A 20431-nucleotide genomic window follows, 5' to 3' on the forward strand; every position below is an offset into this window, starting at 1 on the left:
TCTAAGGAACCTGAGAGTTTCTGATTGGTCAGTAAGAACCTAAGCACACACACACACAAAAGGCGTTGGCTATTCCCCGGGTGCAAAGGACAGCTGAGAAGACAGTCCCAGAGGTTGCGGGTGGAAAAGAGGTTGATGGATGGCCAGAGGCCAGAAGGACAGGTGTCCCTGTGTCTCTTCTGTCCAAACTCTGGATGCAAGAGACAAATCTTTGGGACTTGCAGGCGCACTGCCTCTTCTATTGTCTTTATCTCTTTCTGGATCAAAACTTTCTCCTTTATGGATCATCCCAGTCAGTATTTCCACAGACTCAGGGGTCTCCCTGATGTTCCCAGGTGGCCCTAGTGGTAAAGAAACCTGCCTGCCAATGCAGGAGACATAAGAGACATAGGAGTTCGATCCCTGGGTTGGGAAATCCCCTGGAGGAGGGCATGGCAACCCACTCCAGTATTCTTGCTGAAGAATCCCATGGACAGAGGAACCTGGTGGGCTACAGTCCATGGAGTCACAAAGAGTCAGACATGACTGAAGCGACTTAGCACACATGCATGCCAAGAGTCTCCCTAAATCTTTGCTTTCAGTGTGTTCAGTGGACCAGCCTTATCAACATCACCTAGAAGCCTGCTAGAAATGCAGAATCTCAGGCCCCACCCCACCTGCTGAATGGTCCCTGGGTGATGTGTATGTACAATAAAGCTTGAGAAAGTGAAAGTGAAGTTGCTCAGTCGTGTCCGACTCTTTTCGATCCGTAGACTGTAGCCCACCAAGCTCCTCCATCCATGGGATTCTCCAGGCAAGAATACAGGAGTGGGTTGCCATTTCCTTCTCCAAGCTTGAGAAGCCCTGTCCTAAACCCCAGCCAGGTTTCTCTCATAAAAATGCAAATCAGATCTTACCTAATCTCCCCTACAAAATCCTGTTTCTCCAGATTCTTTCCCTCCTTCCTGCTCTTCTGCAACTGCTGACCTTGCCTGACCTCCTTTGGTAAACACCAGGTAAAGTCTTTGCTCCCACTTTGGTGACAATGCCTGACTCCCTTTCTCTGTGCATTTTGCCCTGGGCAAGGCAGTCTGATCAGAGTGTAGAGTCTGCTTGTAGAGGACTCTGAGCTCTTATGGTTGCACAAGTAACCTTTTCAGAGCGTGCAGGTCATTTTTTCAGCTTGTCCTCAGCTCCACACTCCACGCTTGGTATTGGGAAGCACATTGACTGAAACTGCCCACCCCGGCCAGGCACCGTTTGTGTGAGTTATTTTACGACAGGAAGTCCTAGTGAGGAACATGGAACTAATAAGCCACCACCAATCAGAAGAGTTCGGGAAAGGTCAAAAGAACACCATGTGTCTGACCACCTTCCAGAATCCTTCTCGCTGCCATCCATCTTGGCTGAGAAATGTATGTGCCACCAGGAAGAACTCTGAGTCAGAAGGACTGGCTGAAGACAACCCAGAAACTAATAAGACAACCCCGAAACTAATCCCATCACCATAAAACCTGAGACCACGAGCCATGTGGCAGAGCAGTCCTGCTGGGCTCCCTTACCCTGCTGTCCTCTGCCTGGGAAACCCCCTCCCAAAAAATCTCGTGCTTTGTCAGCTCATGTGTCTCCTCAGACAGTTTACCTCCGAGTGTTAGATAAGAGCCCACTCTTGGGCCCTGGAAGGGTTCTCCCTTCCGGCAACAGCTGACCTACAGCTACATTTCTCAGGCTCCCTTGCCAACTGGGTGCTGCCAGGGGGAAGCGTTGGCAGAAAACTGAGAGTGGGAGGAGGGGCATGAAGCAGTAAGATGGCACCAACTTTGAACTTCTAAACTGGACTCTGTCAGCACTGCCTCTTGCCCTGGTTCCTCCAACCCCGGGGGATGGTGGTATCTTCCTGCTCTTGCTAATCTCCAGGTTGCCTTCCTTGTTTGTTTGTTTTTTTCAATACCTATATAACTAGTTACCCATGCTGTTGCTGCTGCCGCTAAGTCAGTTTAGTCGTGTCTGACTCTGTGCAACCCCATACACAGCAGCCCACTAGGCTCCGCCGTTCCTGGGATTCTCCAAGCAAGATACTGGAGTGGGTTGCCATTTCCTTCTCCATTGCATGAAAGTGAAAAGTGAAAGTGAAGTCGCTGAGTCGTATCTGACTTTTTGCGACTCCATGGACTGCAGCCTACCAGGCTCCTCCGTCCATGGGATTTTTCCAGGCAAGAGTACTGGAGTGGGGTGCCATTGCCTTCTCTGAGTTCCCCATAGCTAGTGTCAAATACAAAATTGGCACTTACCAAGAGCATTGCCAATGACTGAACAACAAAGGCATTTGCTATCTGCCTCTACGGAGATGGAACCCCATGCTGCTATAGCTGTTGACCTTCAGCAACCTCTGAGGGAGTTCAGGGTGGAGGGAGGCACTCTGTGCTCCCCCTTTACCAAAACCTTATATATTGACTCTCCCCTACTCCCACTTTGGAGCAGTCTCTCAGAGCTATCTGAGATGCTGCCTCCCAGGCTGCAGTCCTCATTTTACCCCCAATAAAACTTAACTCACAACTCTCAAGTTGTACATCTTTTTTTTTTTTTTTTTTTTAGTCAACAGTAGTATAGACTATGCTTTCCTGAATAGACCTTGACTGATACAGAAGGTATCAGAAAATGGGGTTGAGGGAGGAAGAATGTTTGAGAACTTTTGTTTTCCCATTCCAAGCCAACAGATATCAAGAGTAGTGAATAGTTAGGTAGGATGGACTACCTAGTTCTCCTTGGACTGCAAGAAGATCCAACCAGTCCATCCTAAAGAAAATCAGTCCTGAATATTCATTAGAAGGACTGATGCTGAAGCTGCAATACTTTGGCCACCTGATCTGAAGAGCCGACTCATTAGAAAGAATACATTTGAATCAGTTCTAATGAGGTGGATGAAACTGGAGCCTATTATAGGAGTGAAGTAAGCCAGAAAGAAAAACACCAATACAGTATACTAACGCATATATATGGAATTTAGAAAGATGGTAACGCTAACCCTATAAGCGAGACGGCAAAAGACACACAGATGTATAGAACAGTTTTTTGGACTCTGTGGGAGAGGGAGAGGGTGGGATGATTTGGGAGAATGGCACTGAAACATGTATAATATCATATATTAAACGAATTGCCAGTCCAGGTTTGACACATGATACTGGATGCTTGGGGCTGGTGCACTGGGACGACCCAGAGGGATGGTACGGGGAAGGTGGAGGGAGGTGGGGTTCAGGATGGGGAACATGTGTATACCTGTGGTGGATTCATGTTGATGTATGGCAAAACCAATACAATATTGTAAAGTAATTAACCTCCAATTAAAACAAATAAATTTATATTTAAAAAAAAAAGAAAAGAGCCTAATGCTGGGAAAGATCGAAGGCAGGAGGAGAAGGGGATGACAGAGGATGAGATGGTTGGATGGCATCACCGACTCGATGCACATGAGTTTGAGTACATTCTGGGAGTTGGTGATGGACAGGGAAGCCTGGCATGCTGCCGTCTATGGGGTCACAAAGAGTCGGACACGACTGAGTGACTGAACAATAACAGCAGGTAGGGTGGGGCCAGTGTCTCCCCTCTGCCGCCAAACCTCAAGCTCTATCAGTTCAGTTCAGTTGCTCTAGTCTTTCTCATTCTATTTTTTCCTGTATTTCTTTTCGTTGGTCACTAAGGAAGGCTTTCTTATCTGTCCTTGCTATTCTTTGGAACTCTGCATTCAAATGGGTATATCTTTCCTTTTCTCCTTTGCCTTTCACTTCTCTTCTCTTTTCTCAGCTATTTGTAAGGCCTCCTCAGACAACCATTTTGCCTTTTTGCATTTCTTTTTCTTGGGGATGGTCTTGATCCCTGCTTCCTGTACAATGTCACGAACCTCCTTCCATAGTTCTTCAGACACTGTGTCTATCAGATTTAATCCCTTGAACCTATTTGTCACTTCCACTGTATAATTGTAAGGGATTTGATTTAGGTCATACTTGAATGATCTAGTGGTTTTCCCTACTTTCTTCCATTTAAGTCTGAATTTGGCAATGAGTTCATGATCTGAGCCAGTCAGCTCCTGGTCTTGTACACGCTGCCTGTATAGAGTTTCTCCATCTTTGGCTGCAAAGAATATAATCAATCTGATTTTGGTATTGACCATCTGGTGATGTCCATGTGTAGAGTCTTCTCTTGTGTTGTTGGAAGAGAGAGTTTGCTATGACCAGTGTGTTCTCTATTAGCTTTTGCCCTGCTTCGTTTTGTATTCCAAGGCCAAATTTGCCTGTTACTCCAGGTGTTTCTTGACTTCCTACTTTTCTATTCCATTCCCCTATAATGAAAAGGACATCTTTTTTGGGTGTTAGTTCTAGAAGGTCTTGTAGGTCTTCATAGAACCATTCAACTTCAGCTTCTGAGCATTACAGGCTCTATACCTGTATGGAATGTACAAGGATATGGCTGGAGGAGGGGAGTCCACTATGCAGGCTGGCACCCTGGCTTCAGGCAAATTCTACTTGACTTGGCCAAGGTGCATCTGAGAATGTACTGCAGACCAGGAGTCAATGGCAGCCTGTTGGTGTCATGCGTGGATGTGTGCGTGCATGGTCACTCTGTTGTGTCTGACTCTTTTCGACCCCAATGACCCCTAGGCTCCTCTGTCCATGGGATTTTCCAGGCAAGAATGCCAGAGAGGGTTCCTATTTCCTTCTCTGGGAGATCTTCCCAACCCAGGGATTGAACTCTCATCTTCTACATTGGCAGGTGGATTCTTCACCTCTGAGCCACCTGGGAAGTCATTTGGTGTCATGAACCCTTAACAACCATCACTCTGATTGTGTGTTCCTTTGTAATTCAATGTCCTCCTTCCTGGGTATGGTGGGAAAGTTAAAGCAATAGAGAGGAAGATCTATTCTGTAAGTTACAAATAAGTCGATGCTGGGGACTTCCTGGTGGTCTAGTGATTAAGACTCCACCTTCTAAAGCAGGGGGCGTGGGTTCAATCCCTTGTCCAGGAACTAAGATCCCACATTGTTTAGTCGCTAAGTTGTGTCCAACTCTTTTTGACTCCATGAACTGTTGCCCATCAGGCTCCTCTGTCCAGGAAATATCCAGGCAAGAATACTGGCATGGGTTGCCATTTCATCTTCTCCAGAGGATCTTCCCAAGCCAGGGATCAAACCCACAGCTCCTGCCAGGTCTCCTGCATTTAGGGGGATTCTTTACCACTGAACCACGGGGAAAGCCCTAAGATCCCACACGGATGTGGCTGAAAAAGAAAAACAAGCAAGTCAGTGTTATTGTGCGGTTGCTGGGATAGGGGTCAGAGGCATTGTACCCAACAGATAATCTGTCTGAGTTAAACCAGCTGCTGAGTTGTCACAGTTGGTGGTTGGGGCCTGTTGTCAAAAGTCAATATTTTCATAGCCATTGCACACTGCTAGGCTACACCTCAGCCTGGCATCTGTCCCTCGGCCCTGGGAAGACAGGCAATTCTTTCATACAAAATGGAAAAAGATACAAGAGAGGCTGGTCTTTTTCTCTCAAAGACTGTTCAAGTAGCAGCCACTGCACTGTGAATAATGCCCTTTCAAGGGGAGAAAGGGGCTTCCCTGGTGCTTCGGATGGTAAAGAATCTGCCTGTCCCTGGAGAAGGGAATGGTTACCCACCCCAGTATTCTTGCCTGGAAAACTCTATGGACAGAGGAGAATAGTGGGCACAGTCCATGGGGTCGCAAAGAGTCAGACACAACTGAGCAACTAACACTTCACTTTAAAGAGAGAAAGAATCAGATTCTAGAATCACACATTCCAGGGACATCGAGAGAGGGCAGTTTATTGAGTATGATTCTTGTGAGATGATTCTGTAATGACACGGAAACCTCAAAGTTTGAGAGAAAGAAAATGTATTTATTCAGAATATTGCATGAGCAGTTTGTATGTTGAATCCCATCACCCTTCAAGTGTCCTATGCTCAAGACAGGAGATTAGAATTCTACTGTGCCTGGAAATGCAGACAACACTGAGGCCAAGAGTACAGGGAGGTGGGGACTCCACACAGGTGCACGCCCATCAACCAAAGTGTCTCAGTCCTTCTGGAGGCTGAATCTGGGTGCTGGTTCCTGGGTGTGCCCTTGGGGAGCTGTGGAACTGGTGTGCCAGGAGTGATTGGAGGTGAGAGCTCTCCCTGGGAAGGAATGCTGCTCTGCTTTTCAACCTTCACAAACTGAAGACGAAGCTTGGCCTGGACGTGGGATGGGTGGAGCTTTTGACCAAGACTAGAGGCCTCAGGTGTCTGCCCAGTGTGAGGGGAGGATGACACAGCACCTCCTGGGTGCCATGGGAGCCACGGAGCAGCTGGTTGGTAATGACCCCAGGTAGAAGGTGGACACACACGCTCTTTCTTCTCTGAAGGTCTAAAAGGTGCAGCCACGAGCATCCCAGACCGTCACACGTGTTCCACCTCTTGTTTTGCCCCTGGGTTGAAAAGTCAAGTCTGCTTCTTTTAATTATGCCTCATTAGATTTCATTTTCTTTTCATCTATTTCATCTATTCCTATAGGAGCCTAGTGTCAGGTTAAGCTAAAGAACCTTAGCTTACGTGTTGATAACAAATCTCCGTGGTTAAGAAGATACCAGTAAAAAGTCTTATTTTTTTAACTCTAATTTTTGTTTTCTTTTTGACTGCATGGTTTGCAGGATCTTAGTTCCCTGACTAGGGGTTGAATCCAGGCTCTCAATGGTGAAAGTGTGGAGTCCCAAACACTAGACCACCAGGGAATCCCCTCTAACTTTCTTAAATTGCAAGTATCATCCTTTCAAGATTTTCAGTGACAGAAGAAGACTTCAGTTCAGTTCAGTCGCTCAGTCGTGTCCGACTCTTTGTGACCCCATGAATCGCAGCATGCCAGGCCTCCCTGTCCATCACAAACTCCCGGAGTTCACTCAAACTCACGTTCATCGAGTCGGTGATGCCATCCAGCCATCTCATCCTCTGTCGTCCCCTTCTCCTCCTGCCCCCAATCCCTCCCAGCATCACAGTCTTTTCCAATGAGTCAGCTCTTCGCATGAGGTGGCCAAAGTACTGGAGTTTCAGCTTCAGCATCATTGCCTCCAAAAAAATCCCAGGGCTGATCTCCTTCAGAATGGACTGGTTGGATCTCCTGGCAGTCCAAGGGACTCTCAAGAGTCTTCTCCAACACCACAGTTCAAAAGCATCAATTCTTCGGCGCTCAGCTTTCTTCACAGTCCAACTCTCACATCCATACATGACCACAGGAAAAACCATAGCCTTGACTAGACGAACCTTTGTTGGCAAAGTAATGTCTCTGCTTTTGAATATGCTATCTAGGTTGGTAATAGCTTTCCTTCCAAGGAATAAGCGTCTTTTAATTTCATGGCTGCACTCACCATCTGCAGTGATTTTGAAGCCCAAAAAAATAAAGTCTGACACTGTTTCCACTGTTTCCCCCTCCATTTGCCATGAAGTGATGGGACCGGATGCCATGATCTTCATTTTCTGAATGTTGAACTTTAAGCCAACTTTTTCACTCTCCACTTTCACTTTCATCAAGAGGCTTTTGAGTTCCTCTTCACTTTCTGCCGTGCTTAGAATTTCCTCTCTTTCTCTTACAGTGCCTAGTAACTAGAGGATCTTTTTTTGGCTAAGTGCAAAATCGACTTCCTGTAACAATTGCCTCTCCTGTCCAGGGTAGACTTCCATCCTGGGGGTGGAAGATTGGGGAGGTGGGGCAGAGGAGGCTCTGTTTGAAGAAAGGAGAGACGAACTGCCCAGAGATCTTGGAGATGGTGGAGGACAATGAGCCAGACAAAGCTGAGATCTGCATGGGGAGATTACTACCACAGGGCAGCAGGTAGGGTGGTTTGAGGAGAAAAGATATATTTAATAAGATGATTTGGAGCGAAATACTGTGCACTAAACTGTGTAAACCATGCCTTTTGTTCTCCCTAGAAAATCTAGACTAGAAATTCTAGATTCTGGAGTAAAATATCCACATCTCACTATTATTTAGTGAGCCTGTTTTCCTTTGCAAATTCAGTTAATGTAGTGTCCTGTTCTGAGACAGATGCAAGAAGGGTACAGTGCCTACTCTTGGGGCTTAGCTACACCTTTGGTTTTATGTCTTATATATACATCTTAAATATTCAAAGCACAAAGAAACACACAGAGTGAAAAGTAAAATTTGTATTCCCCATTTTAATTAGTTACATTGTTCAGAGTTAATGTATCCAAAGCTAATAATTTGATGTGTAGCCTTCAGTATTTTTCCTAAGCATTTATGGACACATACATGACTGATTAATTATTTGACTCAAAGAGAATTTGAGACTGAAAACAATTTCTCTTTAAAATTTTGAAAGTATTGCTCATTGCCTACTTTTTTTGCATATTAGAATTAATTTTTGAATGAATAGTTAATCCATCCTTGGGTGATGAATTCAAGGGATAAAAAGGGATACAATTACAACTGATACTTCCAACTGCCTTGTTTCCTTCACTGGTGGCAATCACGGTCACTGGTTTCTTATGTGTCTTTACAGATATATTCTATAATACCTATTGTTTACAAATATACATACATACATATGTTGAACTATATGACAGTTATTTTTGAAGTTAAAACTCAGTAACTTCATGCAATTTAACCTAACACACACATATAAATGAATATAATTGTTAATCACACTAATGATAGTCTGCTGTGTACACCACAGTGCACTTTGGTTTCTGACTTAACAAAATGTCTTGCAATCTCCCCATAATCTGTATACATAAGCTGCCTCATTCTTTTTTTTAATTTTATGCCTATTTGTTTTCATGGCAAACTGTTATTATTTTAAAATTTACATCAGGTGAAATTGAATTTTAATTTTGATGTATGCTTTTGTGAGTTTTAACATGGATACCCACCACAATAATCAGGAAACAAAAGTATCTCAAACACATCTGTATAATTACCAATGACAAAGAATGCAACTGGCAAGAACCCCATAATCTTCCCTCAAATCTCCTTCCTTATGGCTATGGCTTTCTTACACCCCAAGACAGTATTTCCCTTGACTTCTAACACCATAGGTTAGTTTTGCCTACATGAAATAATGTGGTATATATTCTTTTCTTTGCTTTCTTTGGCTCAACATTATGTAAGGTTCATCCATGTTATACTATACATTCATCCGTATAATTATGTCATTACTATAGAGCAATTACACAATATTTCGTTGTTTTAAAGCATTAAAATTTTTTATAGCATTTTTGACACGCAGAATAAGAAAATTACCTTTCATGTAAATAAACCTTTTTTGTAATGATTTCTGGATTTTGTGTTATACTTAGGAAGGCCTTTAGCACTCCAGGGTTATAAAATAAATCCTCCCATGTTTTCTTCTACTACTTTAATAATTTCATTTTTCAGATGTGAGGAATAAATCTGACTTTTTTCCCCAAGATACTAACTTGTTATCCAAGTACTCATTTAATCTTCATGGGAAATTTATGATGGATACAATGATGCACGTTCATTTTACAGATAAAGAAGCTGACACGTGAAGACATTCAGTCATTTTCTCCCCATTGCAGAACTGTTAATAATGAGTGGCAAAGCTGTAATTTGACTATGAGCTTACTTATTACACTGTCCAGCCCTTTCTTCCACACAGTATCTTAAATATGAGGTAAGGATTCAACGGTTTGCAAGACTGAATTTGTTTACTTAGGAGTCTGATTATCACATAGTTGTTCAGTAGGAGCAGGGAATTTGACACTTCACCTTCATTCTCTCAGCCCTTCTGTGTTACCAAAAGGCCTCATTCTTGGAATAAGGTTTTTTTTACTCAGCCTTCTGTTGGGTTTTCCCTGCCAAGGACTCTTCTCATTAAACTGTTATCAGCTGTGTAAACAGTCCTAGGACATTTGTAAACAATTACAAAAGTGTTAAAAATTAAATTGAACTACTTTAAAAAATTGAGCAGGGTGTGTCTCAGAAGAGAAGGGAATGTGAAACAGGTTATAGCTGGAGGCCAGGATAAAGGGCAAGAGGCCTGAGATAGGTTTCCAGTTCTGTCTCTGAGATCATATGACCCTGGGAAAGTTACTTTTTGGCTCTTCATTATGCAATAGCAATAATATGCAGCCCTTCAGTTTTCTTTAGTGTCCTTGCTTCTGCCTACAATAGGAATTAAATTAAAAACAAAGATACCAAAAAAAGAAAAAGTCTTTAAGGACAGGCCTCAGGCTGGAGAGTAAGCTAAATTCCTGGAAGAGTCATAGTCTAAGTTTAGATACTGATGTGCAGACCTTTCTTTCATGGGAGGTCTTCCAACTGTTTTATAACTTTAATTAAAAAAATTTTTTTGGCCATGCCACATGGCTTGTGGGATCTTAGTTCCCCAACCAGGGATTGAACCTATGCCCTATGCATTGGAAGTATGGAGTCTTAACCACTAGACTGCCAGGGCAGTGCCTATATAACTTTAATTAATGTAGCCAAAAGATATTCTTTTGAAAGTAAACATTAAAAACATATTTCAAAGTGCTCCTGTGAAGTTCATTAAAACAGTATAAGAATATAAGTATTTCAGTCCACTCCAGATCTCTCACTTGCTACAGCCAAAATGTGTATGCATATATATTGTATACGGGGTTCCCTGGTGGCTCAGACAGTAAAGAATCTGCTGGCAATGCAGGAGACCTGGGTTCAGTCCCTGGGTTGGGAAGATCCCCTGCAGAAGGGGATGGCTACCCATTTCAGTATCCTTGCCTGGAGAACCCCATGGACAGAGGAGCCTGGTGGGCTACAGTCCATGGGGTCACAAAGGGTCTGACACGACTGAGTGACTAACATTTTCACTTTCATATGCTTTATACATATATATCCCCTACATATGTATCCCATATATACACATATACCCGCTACCCCTTACAAATGTTGACAAATCTGGTATGTGAAGAACAACACAGCTGTAGCACTTTCACATTTGTGGATAAGTGCTCTCAATGTACAAAATAAAATTTCTTTTTTTATTTTGAAAGAATATATGTTGTTGAGGACACTTGGATATCAATCAGTTGATCATTTTGGAGCAAAGTATTGGAGAACATTGAAAAATCAGTGTCGGTGGGAGTGTATGTCTCCGTGGTAAGGGATCCAGAGGCAGTGTGGGTGGCAGTGTGGGCGTGGGCTTTAGAGCCATGAAAACAATGGGTTCAGATGCTGCCTCTACCACATCCAAACTGTGTTACTTTCGGTGAAATTCAGAGCCTCAGGTTTTTAATTTTTATTAAAACATTTCATGCACTGAAGTTGAGTGTTTGTGGTATATAGCTTTCTGGGTTTTGACAAATGCACGTAAAGTTGTACATATACCACTATAGTTGTGATACAAACTGTTTCATCATCCCAAAGATTCCCTTGTCCTGCCCCTTTGTAGTTAATACCACTTCCACCCCATCCCAGTCCTGCCCTACTAAACTGCTAGAACCACAGATCCCATCTCCCTCCCTATAGCTTTGCCTTTTCAGAATGTCATAAATGGAATCTGTTGGGCTGCATCTCACAGGCCTGCAAGCCTTCTACCTGCCCACTCTCAAGACCAAAGAAAGAGTCTGGAGTCAGCAAAACAGAGACACCAAAGGTTTAATTCAAGGAGGATTTTATGTGGCCGAAGTAAGCTCTTGGATCGACACCGCGCAATGAGCGGCAGGACATGGCACTAGTCTTTGCTATTGGGGTGGTGGGGAGTAGAGAGAGGTTACCAGTCATAGGGGGAATTGACCTTCAGTTGGTTCATAGTTATCAGGGAAACCAGTAGAGGAGCATGTCCATCATCTTCCCTTTGATAAACTATCTTAGCAGTGAGGTTCTGATCTAGAGATGAGAACAATCGCTAGCTGGGCCCTGGGACAAGTATGCAGGTATTTACTGATCAAATCAATGATTAAGAGGGGAGGTCAGTCATGTGAGTAGGGTGTAGGTGTGATAGGGACCGGTCAAGCAGGGGATGTACCGTACAGACAGCAAGAGAACAACCATCTTGGTTGTCATGTATATCATGTATGTGTATGACTTCTTCTGGGTCTCATTTATTTCCCTCAGTGAAACTTTAAGGAAAACCATTCAGGTTGTTTCGAGTGTCAGTGCTGACCTTTAGATGTCAGAGTAGTATTCCATGGTAAGAAGGTACTACAGTTTGTTTATCCATTCATTGACTGAAGGACATCTACGTTTTGATAATTTGTTGGGTATTCTCTTATCATATCTATAGAATCTGTGGTGATAAGCACTCACTAACTCCTTATATTGATAACTAGTATTTTCCTTTCTCTTCATGAGTCTTACTAGGGGCTTACCAATTAATCATTTTTAAGAACCCAATTTTAGTTTTGTTGTTTTCTTCTTTATTGTTTTATATTTCATTAATGTTTTGCTCAGTATTTTTTATTTCATTCCTTCTACTCACTTTTAATTTTTTCTTTTACAAACTTCTTAAGGTGGAAGTGTAGATTATTGATTTCCAATCTTTTTTTCTTTCTAATAAAAGCACCTCATACTGTTATTTTTCTTTTAAGCACTGTGTTAGCTGAACCTCACAAATTTTGGTAAGCTTTGTTCTCATTTTCATTCTTCTAAAATATTTTCTAATTTCCCTGGTGGTTTCTTCTTTGGCCCATCAACTATTTTGATGTGCACAGCATAATTTCCAAACATTTGGGGATTTTTCTAGATATCTCTGCTACTGATTTCTAATTTAATTACTTTGTGATCCGAGAACACAGTATATGATATTAATCCTTTGAAACTGAAAGCTGTATTATGAATTAGCACATCGTCTATCTTGGTGACTGGTCCATGTGTATCCAAAAAGAACATGTGTTTTGCAGTTTTCCCGTCTCTTCAAAAAAAAAAAGATAAGGCAAAGTTAGCTGACCCAAATTTTCCACATTGTTACCAATTTTTTTGTCTACTTGTTCTGTCAAGGACTGAAAGGTCACCAAGGACCTGGCACTTAAAATGATAAAGACTTTTGAAGGAATATGTGAAAATACACCAATTTCAGTAATTTATATATTTTAATACATATATTTGTTTTTCAGTTGCTAAGTCCTGCCCGACTCTTAGCAACCTCATGGACGGAAGCATGCCAGGCTCCTCTCCCTCCACTATCTCCTGGTGTTCGCTCAAATTCACGATATATATTACATATGTATGTATGTATGTATGTGGGGGCTTCCCGGGTAGCTCAGCTGGTAAAGAATCCATCTGCAATGTAGGAGACCCTAGTTCGATTCCTGGGTCGGGAAGTTCCCCTGGGGAAGGGATAGGCTACCCACTCCAGTATTCTTGGGCTTTCCTGATGGCTCAGCTAGTGAAGAACTCGTCTGCAATGCGGGAGATCTGGCGGCTCTGTCCATGGGGTCGCAGAGGGTCGGACACTACTTACCCAACGAACGAAGCACAGCATATGTGCGTGCATACGCTAAGTCACTCCAGCCGTGATTCTTTGCGACCCTATGGACTAGCCTGCCAGGCTCCTCTGTCCACGGGATTCTTAAGAATACTGGAGTGGGTTGCCATGTCCCCCACCAGGGAATCTCCCCGACCCAGGAACGGAAGCACTTCTCTTATTCTCCTGCATCGGCAGCGGGATTCTTTTATCAGTAGCGCCACCTGGGAAGCCTATATATATATATAGGCAAAGTCCAAACTATATCAGCCTGAAACATCTGAACCCTGGGAGCTTCCTATCAGGCACTTCTTGACCCCTGGAAGAGCCCAGCAAAGGGAAAAGGGCCACTCTGGGAAGCAGTAGGAATATGAGATACTGAACACAGAAAATCCAAATCACAAATACTGAACAAAAGCACACTGTCAATCACAGTCCCCGGCAGGTCCCTCGGATCCCCTCTTCTCACACCCACACAAGTTCTTTGCGGCGGGACAGTCAGCCAGCCTTGCGGTCCTCGAGAGAAGCAGCATCCTCCCCACCTGACTTCGCAGCACCGCAGCCCGGGTGTGTGTCAGTGTAGGGCTCAGACCACCCCACGCCTGGGCTCCGAGGGCATGTCTACGCCCAATGAAAGTGGGCAGCGCCGAGTCCCGCACCTTCCGGGAGCGACCCTGCAGCGCGCATGCGCGGGCCGGACTTCCAGCTTGTCCCCTCCGGCGCTCGGTAGCGCTCCCTCGCCGAACTCCACGTAGGCCGCGCAGGCGCCTTGTTCACCCTGCTCACCTGCTGCCGTTGTCGCCGCCGCCGCCGCCGGGGCTGGATGGGGGGCCGAGGCCAACCGGTGGCACCCAGAAGAGAGAGACGCGGCGGCGGCGACGCCGACACCCTCAGGACGAGTGTCTCGACCGGCCCGCGAGCCCAAGGAGGAGGCGGCGAGGCCCGGCCCCCGCGGTCTGTGGTGTAGAGAAGCCTCCGCCGCCGCCGCGGCCGGGTCTCTCTGAGCACTCGCCCCCCAGGTCTCATCCACCTCAGGACCCCGCGTTGCGCGATGTTCAAGAAACTGAAGCAAAAGATCAGCGAGGAGCAGCAGCAGCTCCAGCAGGCGCTGGCCTCTACTCAGGTACTGTGGCCTCCGCGTTCCCCTTGTTCCCGACAACCCTTGACACCGGCTCGTGGGCAAAGGGGAGCAGAGGTTCTGTCCTGACCCTTGATTTCTAACCAGAGGCTTCCCCCAGATCTTTCCCTGGGAATGAGCTCAGGGCGGTCCAGGTTCTTCGTGAGTCCTGACCCGGGTCCCCCATCCGAGAACTCCGTTCTGGGGAGTAGGTTGTGAGTGGTTGGGTTTGTGACACCTGACCTCTTAATTTACCCCTGATGCCCAACCTGGTCTGAGAATAAGTGAGAGGAGCTCTGATCTTGCATGATTTTTGACCCATACAGAAGGTTTCCCCCAGGCATCCGAGACCCCCAACTCAGGAGTGAGGGCGGAATGGGAAAACCAGGATGCCTTGTAATATCTGACTTTTGGACTCATCCCCGACCAGAGACTGATTAATGGAGGGGCCCCTGGCAGTGACGGAGTCTTAATTCCAAACCCTGGTCCAGGCGTGAGGGCCAGGGGTTGAGCCATTCCTGGCCGGGGTGCTTGCAGAAGCGTTGGACCCGAGAGAGGTGGCTGCGTGGCTGGCGTCCAGTGCCCGAGGCTGTCACGAGTTCGTCACTTCGCATAACTGGGTTGATCCGGGACGGGCGGAGGGGCGGGCCACTGTGGGGCCCGCAGGGCTTGCGCGCGTCCGCAGCTCTGCTTCTTCAGGAGTCTTGTTAATGTTTGTTTTTCACGAATGCTGTTGCTTCAGGAAATGACAATTTCCAGGAAAAAGGAGGCGCGTTAGTAGTGTTAATTTAAAGAAGCAGAAACAGTCTCCTAAGCAGCTGTGAATGTGTGTTTTGGTGCCGGCAGCACGTGGTTCTTTCAGCAATGAGGAGGGCTTCTGCTAAATTGCTTCCCAGCCTTTCTGAGTCTCAACAGATTTAGAGCGTCTACACGAAAAGCTGCGACTTCACTTTCACTTTTCACTTTCATGTATTGGAGAAGGAAATGGCAACCCACTCCAGTGTTCTTGCCTGGAGAGTCCCAGGGACAGAGGAGCCTGGTGGGCTGCTGTCTATGGGGTCGCACGGAGTCGGACACGACTGAAGCGACTTAGCAGCAGCAGCAGCACACGAAAAGCTGGGTTTTGACTACTTGGCAGGCATTTCTAAAACATTTTAAACAGAACATTTATCTTACACAACTTTTAAAAAAGTAATGACCAATAACTAATAAATCAAGCATCTATTGCATTGAATTTATTCTGAAACTGTAAATTGAAGTTTATTTAAAGCTTCTGTAGAGTGAAACAGTGGTTGAAGTATATTAGAATATGGTACTGAAAACTTGTTCATTCTCCCAAGGGAATTGTAAATAGTGATTAAGGTTTGGATACCAAATATATTACTTTCAATACTAAATATATTACATTTACCGTGAGCTTTTAAAATTTTACAAAACACTTAATTTAAGAAAGAAAGAAAAAATGAGGTGAGAAATGTGGGGAAACAGGCACAGCAGTGAATGTAAGGGACTCTATACATATCACTGATCCAGGATGCCACCTCTAAAAATTCTAAGAGACCTCAGGGTGTATTACGGAGTTAGTCACATGGAATTTCACTTCAGTGTTGTTTTTAATAGGTAAAATGTGGCCAAAAATATTCAGCAGTAGAGAATTGGTTAGATAAGTTTTGTCATATGGTTGGTTATTATGCAGCCTTAGAAAAATGCCAATATTTATTAGGTTTTTACTGTGCTAGGTATTTTGCTTGGGTTATTTTGTTTCATTGTCACATAAATCTACAAGGTAGAATCTTTCATACCTGGAATGGGATTCAGAGAGATTAAGTAACTTGCCTGATGTCAGACAGCTAGAGTTAGAGCCCACAGAGAAGTAGGCTCTAACTGGTATTAAAAGACAGATTGGAAAACAGCATGTAAAGCGTGATCCCAGTTTTGTGGGGAAAGTATGACATAGTGAAAATAGTTTAAGAAGGACATGCTCCAAGCTGCTGGCTTTTTATTTGTACATGTTATCTTTTTTTCATGAAAAAGAATTACTATCGATCTTTAACAAAGGGAGGTTGTCTTTGTTGTTGTTCAGTCGCTAAGTCCTGCCCCACTTGTTTGGGTCCCCATGGACTGTAGCTTGCCAGGCTCCTCTGTCCATGGGATTTTTCATGCAAGAATATTGCAGTGGGTTGTCTTTTCCTTCTCCAGGGGATCTTCCCAACCTAGGCATTGAATCTACGTCTCCTGTTTTGGCAGACGGATTCTTTACCTTTTGAACCACTTGGGAAACCCGAGGTTGTCTTTAGAATCATGGTAAAAGGGCTTGTTACAGGTAATGCATTAGGGCTTCCAGTTCGTATGGGTTGGTGACTCTGGTAAGACAGTGCGTGTGGAGCAAGAAATAGCACTTTGTGTACAGAAGATTTAAAACGATCCTTTTTGATGACTATATATATATATATAGTAACTATATGTATGTGTATATATAGTGGATATATATGTGTATATATATAGTGGGTATATATATGTGTATATATAGTAGATATATACACATATATATATTTATCCAGAATGCAAAAGTAGATTGTTAGTGATCAATTGCTGATAGAAACTTGATTCTGTTCCTTGTCTTGATCCTTAACTATTCAGAACCCTTCAAGTTGAGAAATCCTGAATTATTATTTTTAGAGTTAAGGATTTCTTTCAAGCATGAATTAAGCAAAACAAATATTTTTGGATGGGATAATCTTTTTGTAACAGATAAACATGTCCTTGTTTTCTCATGCAAAGGATCCTGAATTTGTATAATATTATGTCTTGTTGTTTGAAGATAAATTATTTTGTGCTGAGGGTGCCATACCTTCAGGAAATTTAATGGGGTGTGAAAGACAATTTGCTTTTACCTGCTCAGGAGGATTTATGTGTTTGCTCTTGGTCTAGTTTTCCTGATTACTTTGTAGCCTCCCCTGCTATCTGCCCAATGTCTGTCTTCTCCCAGGTTTTAAATTGCTTTGGGCTTTAAATCAAGACAAGACCCTGAATTTCTAAAATTTTGTGTAAAATAAGGGCAAGTACCTAAGAGATTCTTTAATGCATTTTAGTGCATTAATACAAATTGAGACATTTGATTTGAGATTTTGGAGGCCCTTGTGTACATATTTCCTGGTTCTTAGCTTGATTTCCAGAGGTGATATTGCTTGACAGGTATGTTTCAAATAGAGTGAGTCGTCAGGTGTTGATAATTCTGGGATAAATGAACCGTTTACATCACAATACTTGCAAAACTTTTCAGTAATAGTAATAATGATAGTGTTCGTGATATTAATACTTTGGGGTTCCTTCAGTTTTTGAAAGTATTCAATAAATGCAAGACACCGTTTTGTAGTCCCCAGTCACTTCTCTTTGGAGCTGAGATTATTTTGACCCTTCTTTGGCAAATATTATTTTAAGTAAACATTTGGTCAACTCTGACTTTAAAAATAAAATTAAACAATTTCAAATCAAGTTGCACTTAATTTTTTAACAACAAATATCTGTACTTAGATTTTTAAAATCCTTAGAATATATTTGATAAAAATTAATAAAGAGTAATATAGGATACTTTCTAATTTCATAGGATGTATATAGTGCTGTGAATAAAAGAATATTTTTTTTAACATTTGCAGCCCTTTTCATATGTTACTTGGAGAAGGAAATGGCAAGCCACTCCAGTATTCTTGCCTGGAGAATCCCATGGACGGAGGAGCCTGGTAGGTTACAGTCCAAGGGGTCGCAAAGAGTCGAACACGACTGAGCGACTTCACTCACTCACTCACTCAGATATTACTAAAACTTAATTATAAAAAGCAGCGGCACAAATGGACTATTTTGTGATTCCACTTGTGTGAGTTACCTAGATTAGTCAAGATCATAGAGGCAAAAAATAGAACGGTGGTTGTGGCTGAAGAGGAGGGCGAAACGAGGAATTATTGTTTAATGAGGATAGAGTTTCAATTTGGGAGGATGAAGAAGTTCTGGAGATGGATAGTGCTGATGGTTGCCCAACAATGTGAGTATAATTAATACCACTGAACTGTCCACTTACAAATGTTTAAAATGATAACTTTTATGTTGCGTATACTTTACCACAATAAAAAACAAAACAATGTGGGCTCGCCCCAAACTTGCAGGATTATAATTTTTTCGAGTGGGGTCTCAAAATAATAGTTTGTGTAATAGGAATAAAAAAAAATTTCACAAACAGGGAAAAGAGTCCCTTTCTGAAGGAACATAGTCTTTTTTATAAATGTCGCTTGGCAAAATAATTATCCTCAATCTAAAAAGCATAGCTCCCAGAGAGAAACATTTAGATCAGAAGAATCAGAGTGTCTTGAGTGTTTATAAATCTGTATTTTGATCAGGGAGCATATAGTGGCTATTTCTATTGCTTTGTATAGAATATACAATAAGTTCTTATATTTTAAGTAATAGAACAGTTCTTGTTTAGGTAATTTAAAAAATCAGTGTGAAACTTGAATAGGGTAAGGGCCGTACAAAGTTCTTTCATCTGCCTCTTAGTTTGATAGGAAAAACTGGAGGAAAAACTTCTGAGAGAAGCTTTGTCTCTTGAGCTTATTGTAATATTCAAAGACCTTAAGACATAGATGCAAATTATATATAACTTTACATCCCACCGAAGCTGTGAGCAAATTCAGAAGCATCCTCCTGGGCCCAGGTGAGAAAGCAAGACTGGAAACTTTGATGTAGAACTTCAGTTAACGTGTTGATAAAAATGCAGGATTTTAACTAACCATTTAGTTTCTTTACCTCCTAAATCACAAAATATTAGGAAGATGTTTTCATTTACCTAAACATTACTTGACTAGCTATAAAATTCTAGGTTGAAAAATTTCCCTCAGGCTGTTGGCTTTATTTCTCCCTTATGCTCTAGCATCCTATGTGCAAATGAAAAGTCTGATTCAAACTTGTTCTTTTCTGTATTGGTGGTTAACTTGATCTTTGAATCTTTTCTCTTTTTCTTTGATGCTAAAAAATTTCTAGTTTTCTTCTTTGCTTTTTTTTTTTAAGTCTCCCCCTTTTCTTTCTTTTTAAAATCTTATTAATCTTTCTGAATAAATTCTCTGTATAATCCTTTCCCCTCTTTTGATATATTCCTTTTTTCCTGTTTATTCTATTGCTTTGAAAGATTTCAAATATTTATTTCAGCTGCTTCTATTGAATTTATTCTGGTCATCATATTTAATTCACAAATTAACACTAGTCAACATTGGGTAGTTATTTTTACCTAGGTGTTTTCTTGGTGCATTGCATGTATTATCTAAATTAATACATGAAATAATAAAAGGTATGGATTCGTATTATCCTCATTTTACAGATAAGAAATTGAGGCCAAGGGAGGTTAAGTAACTTGTCTGTGTAGACAGCTAGTACCACACAACTCAGTGATAAAGCTGAGATATGAACCCAGGCAGTCTTGCTCTAAAGCCCATTCTCTTAACCATGGTACTTTTAGTTTTTTTGTTTTTTTTTTTTTTTAGCAGCAGCAGCAGAGCTTCTCAAAACTCTCCCAGGATGTTATGTGTTATATATACATGCATCTTTAAAGTCTGTTCCTTGATTTATCAGATTGTTCTAGGTTGTTATACTTGTGTGTATTCATACTGGTCATAGTGTTTTTCTTTTTTTGAGAAAAATGTCTTGTTATTAGTTGTTGGTTTATATTTATGAAGACCAGGTGGGTGATTTATTATCCAAACATTCTTAATGAATGGGGACACTGGTAATTATCTTGAAACTTAAACTGACTTGGACTGGGCAGGGCTGGGATTGCTGTGGTGAAACTGGGGTGTGGTGTTACCCTGCTGCTTTATGGCGCCA

General features: G+C 42.6%; 1 protein-coding gene across 11 annotated transcripts in view; it reads left to right on the forward strand.

Moving 5' to 3' along the window:
* Positions 1–14173: 14173 nt before the first annotated feature.
* The window catches only part of GOLGA4 (golgin A4), a 122637-nt gene continuing 116379 nt past the window's right edge, over positions 14174–20431 (forward strand). For 5 of the 11 annotated variants that reach the window (XR_008706063.1, XM_055557602.1, XM_055557600.1 and 2 more), the window contains exons 1-2: positions 14174–14569; positions 18220–18303. Coding sequence is in view for 10 of the 11 variants with exons in the window: in XM_055557602.1 (XP_055413577.1) it covers positions 14498–14569; positions 18220–18303 (156 nt within the window). In the remaining variant the exon portion in view is untranslated. The remainder of the gene's footprint in view (positions 14570–18219; positions 18304–20431) is intronic. The other 6 variants (XM_055557606.1, XM_055557607.1, XM_055557608.1 and 3 more) reach the window with 2 other exon arrangements.

The sequence above is a fragment of the Bubalus kerabau genome, chromosome 20 (assembly GCF_029407905.1).
Source record: "Bubalus kerabau isolate K-KA32 ecotype Philippines breed swamp buffalo chromosome 20, PCC_UOA_SB_1v2, whole genome shotgun sequence".
NCBI classification, from domain to species: Eukaryota; Metazoa; Chordata; class Mammalia; order Artiodactyla; family Bovidae; genus Bubalus; species Bubalus kerabau.